Genomic DNA, 12,632 nt, shown 5'->3' with positions numbered 1-12,632 from the left:
TCTCTCTCTCTCTCTCTCTCTCTCTCTCTCTCTCTCTATTTATCTATCTATCTATTCTTTTTCTTTATCTTTCTCTATCGCTTTATTTCTCAATTTTTATTCTCTCCTAATTTCTCTCTCTCTCTCTCTTTCTCTCTCTCTCCATCCTCGATTCTTGTTTCGAAAGAAGGGGGCGGCGGGCCGAGTCGAATGGAATCTCGTTTCATGGAAACATGGGAAATTGGTGAGAAGGAATCCTAGGACTTTTGTATTGCAAGAAAAGAATTCGTAAGGTTAAGAGTAAAAGGCGATTGTTGACGAGAGTTAACGTTTGATTGCAGTGCCATTGGTCAATATCAGCGTGGTGGAAGGAAAGTCGGCGGAGTTGCCATGCGACATCACTCCACCGGGAGAGGACACCCTTCACATGGTGTTTTGGTTCAGGGACGAGGCCGGAGTACCATTGTACACGTGAGTGGCATAATCTTGTTCGATGATTGATCCTAGATCCTCTCCTAGACCTCCTAGATCGAACTTCTTTGAAAAAAGAAAAGGAAGAAGAAGAAGAGGAAGAGGAAAAAAAATGCTCGGAGGAATTTCGTTGGGACTCGGTATGAGGTATAAACGCAGGTTCGCCTTTACTCTTTCCCGTATTACATCCCGTATCACGAGAGCCGCGTTATTAAACGTACGTCGCTGTTCGTCGGCCACTCGACCAACTCCGAATTCCTTTCTGCATTCCGTTTCGCGGACTGCTCTCTCTCTCTCTCTCTCTCTTTCTCTCTCCGAGTTGGCCGCAATAACGCCACCGCGGGGCCTCTTTGCGCCTTTCTCTCTCTCTCTCTCTCTCTCTCTCTCTCTCTCTCTCCCTCTCTCTCTCTCTCTCTCTCTCTCCCAACGAAATTTTACGAGAGAGTTTAAGTTGATGACGCGGAGAGAGGGAGAGGGGGGGGGGGTGTTCGTCGGTGTCCCCGGGATGGTTGAAAGCCGGTCAGACCAGGCCTCTTAATTGAAACGGTTATTAATTAAAAGCCTTCTTCCTAAAGGCCTCGATGGAATATAAAATAAATTTTTTTTTAATTGACAATTATTTCGCTCGATCGTGTATCTATAATTTCTCCTTAATGAGGCTGAAAATTGAAGGAGAGAAGATGGGGGGGGGGGAGGAGGGAGGGATATGAATTTATAAAATGCATCCGTTCGGAATAATTTTTCTCGCCGAGGAATAAAGATGAAGAGGAGGGGATGAGGAGGAGGGGAGAATAACTCGCTCGACACAATAGGTCGAAACGAGTGGTGGATAGATATTTCTTCGCTTCGGAAATGGAATCCCTCTTAATTGACAATTATCTCGGCCGATTACTCGTAATTTTCCCGCGACGAACCGATTTAAATACGCCTTGTTACCTTTAACCGCGATAATTTTTCGAATCGAATAGATCTAGCCGCCTTTTGGAGAAGGACTCCCTCGATCTTCTTCTTCTTCTTCTTCTTCTTCTTCTTCTTTTTTCGATTAACAATGAAATCTCGCCCCGTACGATACGAAATTTTTCGATACAACGCAGCGACGTTAACGAATAAAAATCGGGTCGAAAATCGAATTATCTTGGTGGTATCGCGTTATCGTGATCGAATGCACGAGTCGATAAGGAAGATTTCTTTTGAAAAAGGAAAAAAAAAAAAAAGAAAACGCTTAATGGACGATATTTTGAATTTTTAGCGCGGGGAAAAAAAATTTTTTTTTTTTTCTTCTCCGCTTCTCGATATTCTATCGCTCGAATAAATTTTCGCGCTTTTATGAATTTTCAACAGCGAGGATTTTTTAATGCTCGAAACGCCTCCTCTTTTTTTTTCTTTTTCGACAGTCTAAGGTCGAAAGGTCAGATTACACGGGATGTATCACATATATATATATATATATATATATATAGGTTGGCGAAGAAGGCGTTATCCGGCTAATGAGGATCGCGGATCAACTTACGTGGCACGTAATTATAGCGTGTCGATAAATTTGAATCGGTGTCTGAGGGGATGCAGGTGGAGCAACGGCAGCTCCTGGATGGCAGCTTTATCGGCGAATAATTGATAACCGCCGCGACATCCCAAGCCGAGTCGACGTAACGTGCCGCGGAAGATCCGCGCCAACTTGTGCGTGGCTGCTTGATTAATCGTCCCCTTTCGATCGAGATCCACCTTCGCCCAATCTATGATCTCGTCTATAAATTAAGCGCCAAGATTCTCGCGATACCGTTAGACGGTATTTTCTATTCTCTTATTAACCAGAAAAGATCTCGACCTCTTCTCAAAAATGATCGCGACGAGAGAAAAACACACGCACACATATGTATATATATAGTTAGGAATTTTAACTTTATTTTTTTAAAAAGAAATTAAATTGATTCAACTTTTTTTCATAGATTTCATAGATTTCTGAACATTGTCCAAAGAAAATTCCTGGTCTAATTAAATTTGATTAATTCGTCCTGGAAGTGCATCAACTTTAATTCCTAAAGATGGAACAGTTCACGAATGAATTACATCTTGTTGATGAAGTAATTAATCGTAAAGGAATTCTTATCGGAATAATTATTCGATCGTCGGTCTCTAATAATCGGAATTGATTTAAATTTCTTTAAAAAATAATTTAATATATATGAATCAAATTCATTGATCACCAATTGATTTGATAGAAAAAAATGGATTTGCAATTTCATCGATTAAATATAAAATTTTCAACGACGGAAAACGAATAATTAAAAGAAGAAAAGTTGTTCAAATAATTTCGATATTGTGATCTTTTAAATAGAAATAAATCTAAAAATTTATTTAAAAATAAATCTATGATAATACAAATTGTTAATGTTAAGAAATTACAATGATAATAGTTATTACCGATGAAATAAATCCTTTCGACGAGAATTTCAGTGTTTTTCGTTGGATAAAACAGATTTCAACGATGTTTCGACTCGGCGAAGGGAGGGGGAAATCGGATTGGGGAGGCACGCGAGCACACTTAGCCCGTTGTTTACGAAGCTATCTCGTTAAGGAAGTATTTGGAAGCTCGTGGACATATCAATGTTGCGTGCGCTCGCCAGAGCACTAATTATAACATACCGCGCGAGGAAGGGTCGGTATGCGAACTATGCGCATACCTAAACGCGCACACGCGCGCCCCTTGCCTCGGCAAACCTCCGACCGACCCGTAAAGGATACGCAACGCCTATCGAGAGAGCCCCCTCACGTTGTCAAACGTTTATGCGTACGGCTAACGAACCTTTGTCCGAATAAATCTGAAGCGCCCTTCGAAGTAACGAAGCTATCGAGCCTAAGCTTCACTCGTTATATACTCGTGTATATATATATACGTACGTATATCGTGGATTTCTATCAGAGATCTGAACGGAAGGATCTTGTGCCTCGAACCAATTAAATACGTCCAATTGCATAAGCGGAAGCGATGAATAGATTCGCACAACTTCCAATGGCAACTCGTGTTACAAGATGTACATGTATATATATATATATAATTGGAGCCTTCGATCTTTGAACTCCGTGATGGTCCGTTCCATTGGTCGCGCGCGATACAGAGAGAGCGGCGCAGAGTGTCGAAACGCGCTTAAATGGATCGTGAAATCGTAAAACGGATCGATCCCAATGGGGATATTCTCGTCCCCTATTTTCCAATCGATCTCGACCTCGCAGCGAACCGTTTGCACGGATATAATTTACAGGGGATGTGTAGCATATATATATATACATATGCATACATCTGACCTTACTATTCTCGAACCAGCAGAAACCAAGGATGTGTTCGAACAATGCTCGCGACTCGAGTCGAGACGAGAAGAGAAGAGAAGAGAAGATGTTTCTCGCGAACTGGATATCGATCGCGTCTGCCGAGACGCTGCTCGTGATGACAAGCGGTACAACAGATTTCCCGCGTGTCTCGGAAGAATTGGAGGGGAGGGAGGCAAGTTGGGGAGAAGAGGAAAGTTTCTCTCTCGCAAGGCGAGGAGGTGGCTCTTCGCGGAAAGTTTTCAGCACGCGATCGCCGTAACTCGATCGTTGAAGGTGGCAAACAAGGGCGGGTGAAATTTCTATCCGGATGGATTCTGGCCGGTGGTCGGATTGGGATTGGATCGAGGTCGAACGATTCGAGAAAGGTCTTCTACCTTCCTGGATTACGTCCGACCTCCGATCTCCGACCCCCCCGGCCGCCCAGAATTCCCGGGTCGGAAGGTTCGCCCTCGAAATCGGACGCGATTGTACGTATACCGATATTCCCGAATAATCTTCCTTTTCTTCCAAGGGAAACGAGTCGCGAGAGACGCTTGAAAATTTTACAACGGAGGAGGTCAGAGATCGAGTCGAAAATTTTATTCGCCCTCGGTGTTCGGGCGCAGCTGTCGATTCGTAGCAACAGATTTCCCCGTCCGTGCGGGAGAGGACGAGAAAAAATGAAAATGCGAAGGATTCTTTTTTTATTTTAGGTCGGGCAATTCACGTGAAAATTCGAACCGCGTTGAATGAAAATTAGAACGAGGGGGTCGACGATGAGAAGTCATAGATTTGACCCCCCCCCCCGTGTAATTTATATTTGGCTAGCCAGAATCGAAGCTAGCGCGTTTACGGAGATTTAGCATTATTATACCTGTGTATACCTAGGTGTAATCAGATTTATAGTTAACACGCATAAATCTGATTAATTGCGATTACCGGTAATTATCGGTGTTCCATGGCTCGTGCGGATATAAATCAGTTTTCGTTACACGGAGCACGGCCCGTTGTGGAAAAATTAATGCCGCGCAAACGCCGGATACGCGGTGCCGGTCGCCGGTCGTTTATTGTCTACTCGCCTAGATTTGTCCCCCAAATAAAATGGAAATCGAGCCTTTCTATTTTTTTTCCATTTCTGTTTTATACTCTCGTTCTTCCATCGATGAGAATTCGATTTTTCCAGCCGATCGGGCTATATATATATATATATATATATAAGTGGACGTGAGTTAGAATCCAATATTCGCGATCATCTGTTATTCTCCGGTCGCGTTGCATCCTTGCCGAACCAATCAAACCAAGAAAAGAAAAAAAAAAATTGAAAATCGCGTTCCGATCTTCGATCTTCGACCGTGTTTCAAAAACGGAACGTTTAATCAAATACCGTTTTCGGCCGCGTTATTTAAGTAAAATGTAAAAGGAAGAAGCTCGACCGCAAAACGAGGAGATCGCATTGCGCCGCACCAATCTTCCCAGCTCTCCCGTTACGGACCTCATAAATCAGATGCATCGTGTCGTCGTTCATCCGAGCTCTATTCCATTCCCTTTGCTCTTAGTGGCTTCTCTCCCACGGCTTTTTCGCCGTCTCCTTTCCCACTCACCAACGCCGCGTTTACATCACCGAGCAAATAAGCGGCAACATCGAAACTCTCTCTCTCGCTTCGCAACGACGATAGTCGAAGATATTGGAAGGTACACGTGTTCATGTGCGCATGCGTAAGCGCAAACACGCGCAATCCTGATATCGAGCGAGTAGGTGCTTTACTCTACACTGTTAATTTATCCATATAATTATATAATTTACGGAATATAATTTACGGAATAGTATAGAAAATCGAGCGAACAACTTTTCTCCCTCAAGAATTCAAAATTTCGCGCCACGACCGCGATTCCTTCTCAATATCTCTTCGCTCACTTTGATCGATTCCCCTGCGCTCAAGTTTCTCTTCGAGATTCGAGTTTTCCCACCGTAATATCGCCACGTTGAATAATGAACGCGGTTGATCTTTCATTCGGCAAGTTGACCGGTGATTCGAGGTTGAAGCTTTCATCTGGAGCTAACTGGGAATTAATTCCTGGACGAATCGATATTGGAACGTGTCGTAAAGCCTTAGTCGTCGAAACGTTTCGCTGTGGGTGAAGCGAATGGCGAACGAAAACGCGAACGCCGCGTATCACGAATGGGGCACCGCGATATCGGCAATATCCGTGTCGTCACGAGCCACCCAAATGCGACAACAATGCTCTGCGGATCCCGGGCAGCGACGATTCCTCGTCGGTGCCTGTAATTGTAACGCGGTGGATTGTTTTAACGCGGTCGCAGTTTGTACGGGTAGAGAGGGGGGGAGTCGTAAAACGTTTTAGCACGTTGCTTGTTCCCGAAAGCGAGCCACGAAACAACGCGGAAAGATCGTTGACACTGCGTAAACCCCTGCTTGTTCCCTATCCTCCTAACAATGCGCGAAACGTATTTTCCCTTCTCTCTTGCTCTCGCCAACGGTATATACATATATATATATATATACATCACCGCGCCACTGTTTCAACCGTCAACGTCGCTCCTCGATCCCCTCCTTCTTCTTTCCCCCTTCCATTCCTTTTTTTCGCTCTCTCCAGTCCATCCAGCGTCTCGCGTACATCTTCACGTTTCTCCCTCCCTCGAATCTCCGACATTGCTCCGTATTCCCCCTCTCCCCCTGAATTTTCGTCAAGACGATCCGTACTTTCGAACGAACTACCAGGAAACTACATTACCCCGCTACATTATTCATAAATTTTAACAACGTTGAGAGCGCCACGAGCGCGTTCCTGTGCCAAGGCAACCAACGCCAGGTGTCGCGCACGGCAATCCTTTAGATGTACTCGCGTGCTCACGTCCACGAGATGGACCTTGGAAATGTCGCGTCGTCGTGTTCGTGGAATCCGGTTTCGCGCTTTATCGCGTTCAGTGTTGCAAACTTTTACATACGGTACCCGTTGTTCCGTGTAGTGATGGTGATGGTGGTGGTTAAGCAAAGAGATGCAGTGGATCGAAAGGCCGGCAACGCCGTTATCGTTGGCACGGCGCTCGATGGCCGTTACGTTCGGTGGCCGCATTGTGTACCGATACCGACACGATAACGACACGAGCGCTCTCTCTCTCTCTCTCTCTCGCGCGCGCGCAAACCAATCGTTTAAGGGGTTTTATTCAATACGATTTTTTGAACGCGCGTCGTTTCGACCACGTTTTATCCACGTAGACTCTTGGGATGTTGGCGCGAACGAGCAATGACCGCGGACCCGTTTTATCGAGCATTTTAACGGTCGAGTCTAGGGAGTGTGCAGCCAATTTGAATTTATCGCGTGTAAATCGAAGGATTGCTCTAAAGATGTTTATTTCATGAGAGAGTTTAGGAAAATTATTGAATTTTTCGCGATTGATCCGAGAATCGTCGGTAATAATTATCGATCATGGAGAAGGAAGGCGAGGGGATTTTCTTTGCTTTCGAAAATCGGTCGAGAAGCGAATCCAAAGTGACTGGCACAGAGAATTTACGTACCGCCATCTGAAATTCATTTTAGATTTCCGAAATCCCGAAGGAACTTGGGAAAAATCCAGAATGAATTGCAGATGCCGGACCCGCATTGCTATCGTCTGAAACCTATTCTCTAGATTTTCAGAAGGAGGTATTCCAGAATAAATTGCGGATGCTAATCTAGGATCCGCAACCTTAACCGATCGCTTTGTTTAAAAATGTGGAGAAACTAGTGAAACGAGTGGTTCCAATAATTCTTTTCGAAAATTCAATTTCAATCTTTCTCGAAAAAATTCGCAAGACGGACACGATTATATACAGGTTCGTTAACGATGCGATGAAAATATGAGAGAGAGAGAGAGAGAGAGAGAGAGAGGCGACAACGCGACACATAGGTAGGTAGCTCGTATCTCGAGCATTATTTTTCCGTGATTTCATTGCGACGGCTTTTCGCGGCGTCAATCATGGCAGAACTGCAATAACATCGAGCCGGTACAGGTGCAGGTAACAATAACAGCGTCGAATCAGATATCAAATTCCTGTTTCCAGACGGAATTGATAAATATCCAGGGCGGAAAATATAGGGGATATATTGAAATTAACGTTTATGCAAACGAGTCGCGATTACTTCCTCCTCTCCCCCTCCGGATCGATGGATCAACTATCCCCGATTGTCCCAAATTTCCTTTAATTTCTTTTAATCGAATTTACTAGAATTTACTCGAATTTATTAGACAAATTCGAGCGTTACAAACAAATTTGGAAAAGAATTCGTCCCCTTTGAAATTTCTCTCTCTCTCTCTCTCTCTCTCTCTTGAAAATAATTAAACGCTTCTTGGAATAAATTTCGATCGTTTTTCTCACCGTTTTTTTTGATTTTTACTCGAAATTGTTTTTCTCGCGAACACGGGTAATCACGGATCGTCGGTCACGCGGCTGTAACGGCGACCTTTTGAGGACCTCGTAAGTTGTTTCAAAACGGTCCAAGGGAAATAAGTAAAACCGTATTCGAATGAAAAGTTACGCGGCACAGCTATATGGACTCTAAAGGCCACCAAGAGCAATACTTGGCTCGATTCACCGAGCAATAACCTTGGAAAATGTCGGCTCTAGCGAGCGGAAATATTGGCTTGACGAAATAAAGGACGTAGATTGGTTCGAGTAATGCGTTTTCGAAGACAGCCTCTCCACTGATTCCTTTCGAAAATTTCATTCCCTCGATTCGATGATTAAGAAGGAAACGGTACGAAAATCGGGACGATTTTCAACCGGTTTCAACGAAGAAGACAAACGATGAAAATTGAGAGCGAAAATTCTCGAACGACAGTCGAATACCGTAGAAAGAGCATTTTCGTACGAATCTCCACGGATGGATCGATTTTACAATTATTATAGATATCCAAATATAGGTAATCAGGCGTAATAGGATAAAGTGGGTATCGATAATCACGGAGAAATTTCATTAGGCGAAAGGTGTCGCGAGTTGGAATGACGGACAGGTGTAAAATTGGACTGCGGTAAATCTTAGGTCCCGGTGTCCGGGCCGGTGAAACGTGGATTAATTACGCAGGTTGACAGTGGTGTGCGGTCGGCCGGTCGGAGATCCTCCTGATTGCGAATCTCTTCCTTTCCCGAGTCAAATATATATAATATAATTTCGCACGAGCTCTCTCGTTAACGATAACAACAAACTCCTTATCACTCTCTCGGTAATTTCTCTCTCAGATTTTTCAAAGGGAACGGAGAAAAGAAAGGGGAAAAAATTGTTTGTGACGCAGTCCCGGTTGGGGAAAACCGACCTCTCGGTCGCACTTTCGTCCGGCCCGGTCATTGATTGCATGGTAATTAATTGGCGATTCATTATCCATCGAATGATAATAGACGTTTATAAATGTAGATACGCGCAAAGTGTTTGATTTGAATACCAAAGGCGGCCCTCTATCGATTCGACTATTTGCCTCTCTCGTTCGCGCGCGTACAATGCGCGGTCCCCAACACTCCCCCCCCCCCACCGCCTCCCTCTTCCCCCACCGCGCGCGCCTATCTATACGTGTAATACAAACATCGTTAACAGTGCAAACCGCCGGGACGAATTGTAATAATTTGCCAACTGAAATTACGTAATAAAGCGGGGGAGGGGTATATAGGCGCATCCACTCGTACAATGAACTGCACACGGCGCATTTGTAATTTACCGGCTGGATGACGAATATTCCCCGGCTACGATCTCACACCGCTTTATACTTTCGTACTTTCGCTCGAAATCGAAGAGGAAATCTCGGTCCATTATCATTGTATCGTTGTCGAGAAGGAGGAGGAGGAGGAGGAGGAGGGGAGGAACTTGCGACGATTCTCGTTTAAATAACGGAAAAGGGTAAACGTTACCACTGTTTCCGTGGATTATCGTGGTCGGTCTTCGCAAGCGAGGAAATGGTAGAAATGTATAGCAGAGCTGGTGGAAGAGGTGGTTCTAACGAAGAGAAGAAAAGGGGATTAAAGAAAAGCAAGTCCACAGTTGGCAAAATGGCCGCTCGTCCATCTCCATTTAAATCGCGTTGCTTGGCGATACTTAACTTTAAAAATGGCGCCTGTATATTATCCGAAACGCACACCTCTCCCTATCTTTCTTCCACCAAAGAAGAAGCTTTCGCGGCTTAGTCTATTTCCATCCTGGGATACCAGACCTTAAAACTCTCTCGCGCAGTGTGCCGCAGGGGGGCCACCGAGTGCATCGTTTACGCGGCAATAAGGGAAACTTATTGCCGGCCGGCTAATAACGAACGATTCCCACGCGGGGGCTCTCTTTATTCTCTCCGCTCAGTTGCCAAGTTTACGGCCGTTGCAACGCGCCGGCCGCCACCTGCTGGCCGTCACTCGTGCGTTATCCACGCCGCAACCGACTTTGTTCAAATTCGACTGTTCGTTTCGCAAGGAATCGAGAATTTTTCTTTCACGGTTATTATCATCGTTGAAAAATTGACAGAATGATTATAAACCGTCAACGTGTGGGTAGGGGAGAGAAGGAATCTGATTGTTTGTTAATCCTGTCCGAAAAAAATCTCTCGAAATGGAAAGACCGGTTTAACTCGATGTTTGTGAATCGCGTCTCCGAGTATCGCCTTCCGAGTTCAAACATTCTCCGCGTGTGCGCGCACAGGGACGCGCGACCGCCAACGTAAATAACATATTTGAACGAAAATATTTGCACGGCCAACAGGTTGTTCCACAGGACCGATCGATATGTATATACGCATACATATATATATATATATATAAGAATAAAAGATTGCCACGAGAAACCCTCCTCCTATTCTCTTTCCGATTCTTTCGCCGAGAAGGTTGATTCCCCCGTGAAATCCTGATCTTTACGCGGCCGTAACCCGATATATCCGCGTTGCTCTCGCCTCAAAGGGCAAACCATCCTCCTCTCGGAGAAGTGTCTCTCGACAATTATGCTCTTGACTACGTCGATTCGAGGGAAATTGTTCAAAGAATACCTTACACCTCCTGAAAATACGTACAACAGCTATATAAATATACTCGACGATAAAATCGAAATTATTCGACGAGATTCGAAACTACATATAACTATATACATATGTATATATTCTTACGTCTGAAAAGATATCTGTTCCTCCCCTGGGAAGGATGTCGGACAGGGGGAGTGGGGGGATGCAATAAGATGGGCGACGACGAGAGGAAAACGTGCGGTGAAGGCAGAAGAGGAAGAGGCAATTACGTATTCAGGGAATCGGGCGAATTGCCCTCGACCGAGGAGTTATGGATCTCCGCATTGGCGGAGATGCAGGTGCGAGAAGAGGTGCCATTCTCCCCTTTCTTGGTTAGATTTTCCAGCGGCCAAGGCCCACCACCCCGTGGAGGGAGGGAAAAGGGGCCGCTGGCGAGACGGCAACGGCGGCAAAAATAAACGGCGCGATGTGAACGAAATTAAACGAGTCCGTGGCATGTATCTGTGCCGTGGGTGCAGCAGAGGACACGGCTAGGGCTTCGAGTGCGTCACGAAGATATACGGCGGCGGCGTGCTCGCGATAAACGCCTTCGGCATAAATGTACGAGCGGTACAGGTACAGTTACGGTTCAACGGAGGAACGATTATTCCCTCCGATTAAAATATGTCCGTTCGAGGAAATCTGCCTTCGCCTCGTGCCATTCTGATTCGAAATTACTACCGTACTTTCTCTCTCTCTCTCTTTAATCCTTTGCGCTCTCACTCTTGGTCACCGCTTTTTCGATCGAGGCGACAATATTTATTTATGTTTGATTTTTTTGCAAGCTCGTATAATCTAACGGGTAGGTGTAGAATAATATGTTGTTGAACGGCTGGCTTTTTTTATCTTAAGTTAATAGAATAGAAATATTATTTTCAATGTTTTTGAGATTTGTAAGGTAATGAAATTAGTTCGAAGAGGAGTTTGATTTTTTCGTTATTGAACAAAATTTACTTTTATTCGTAAAGAAATTAAGGATGAAGAAAGCAATGAGTATAGAGATGAAATAGAAGAGGTATAAGAAGGAAAATAATATATAGTGAATGATAAAATTCCAAACTAAAATTTCAAACTATTTCTTACTGAACTTATTAATGAAATGAAACTTGTAATGAGACAAATAAAATATCACGCGAAACAACAATACAGATTTTATGTAAAGATACGTAAAATATTAAAATATAAAAGTTTTAGCTGCAAGAAAACCGGTTCGATCGAAACAAACTTTGCCTGGAGTGCAAAATTAATGTCGAGAGGAGAAGAATTTAGAAAAATTCTGGCCACTCGCTAGATGTTCAGCTTTAATAATCGAGACAGGAAAATCGGAATACTGCGATTACAAACGAGGGGACGCTTAACTGCATTTACCCTTATTACCCTGTCGAATATGACCGACACAGAATAACCGAACGCGAGGAAGAGAGAGAGAGAGAGAGAGAGAGAGAGAGAAGGAATCGAATGTCGATTATCGTCGCTCCACCACTTTTCACCACTTATCCTCCACCGGTGGAAATTCTCTGCGAACGATGGGTTGCATCGTGCTTCTTCTTCCGAGTCCGAGTTTTATTGCCAGAAGAAGCTCTCGTCGATATTTTAAGCCCTTGTCTATCTACGATATAATACACCACGTGAGAAAGCCACCGGGACGATCTTCCCCTTCTGGGGGCGATGGAAGAATTCGAGGGTTATTTCGAGAAATTTACCGAAATTAAATGCCTCTCGTCCAATTTTACGCAACGCAAAATGTGTTGGCGAGGCCTTCCAGTGTAAACTTTCCAACTTACCTTCGAGATTACTCTCTCTCTCTCTCTCTCTCTCTCTCTCTCTCTCTCTCTCTCTCTCTCTCAAAAAT

The 12,632-nt window shown here is 44.3% G+C and overlaps 1 protein-coding gene across 4 annotated transcripts in view; it reads left to right on the top strand.

Annotated features, from left to right (window-relative positions):
- The window catches only part of LOC122715323 (nephrin), a 220,543-nt gene that overhangs the window by 84,199 nt on the left and 123,712 nt on the right, over nt 1-12,632 (top strand). For 3 of the 4 annotated variants that reach the window (XM_043937424.1, XM_043937420.1, XM_043937423.1), the window contains exon 2: nt 321-450. In XM_043937424.1, coding sequence (XP_043793359.1) covers nt 321-450 — 130 coding nt within the window. Of the gene's footprint in view, nt 1-190; nt 224-320; nt 451-12,632 lie in introns of those variants that run through there. The other variant, XM_043937421.1, reaches the window with a different exon arrangement.

Source organism: Apis laboriosa, unplaced genomic scaffold (assembly GCF_014066325.1).
Source record: "Apis laboriosa isolate Shangri-la unplaced genomic scaffold, ASM1406632v1 scaffold34_cov151, whole genome shotgun sequence".
NCBI lineage: Eukaryota > Metazoa > Arthropoda > Insecta > Hymenoptera > Apidae > Apis > Apis laboriosa.
The sequence above is the reverse complement of the archived record's forward strand: the minus strand, read 5'-3'. Positions and strand labels throughout refer to the sequence as shown.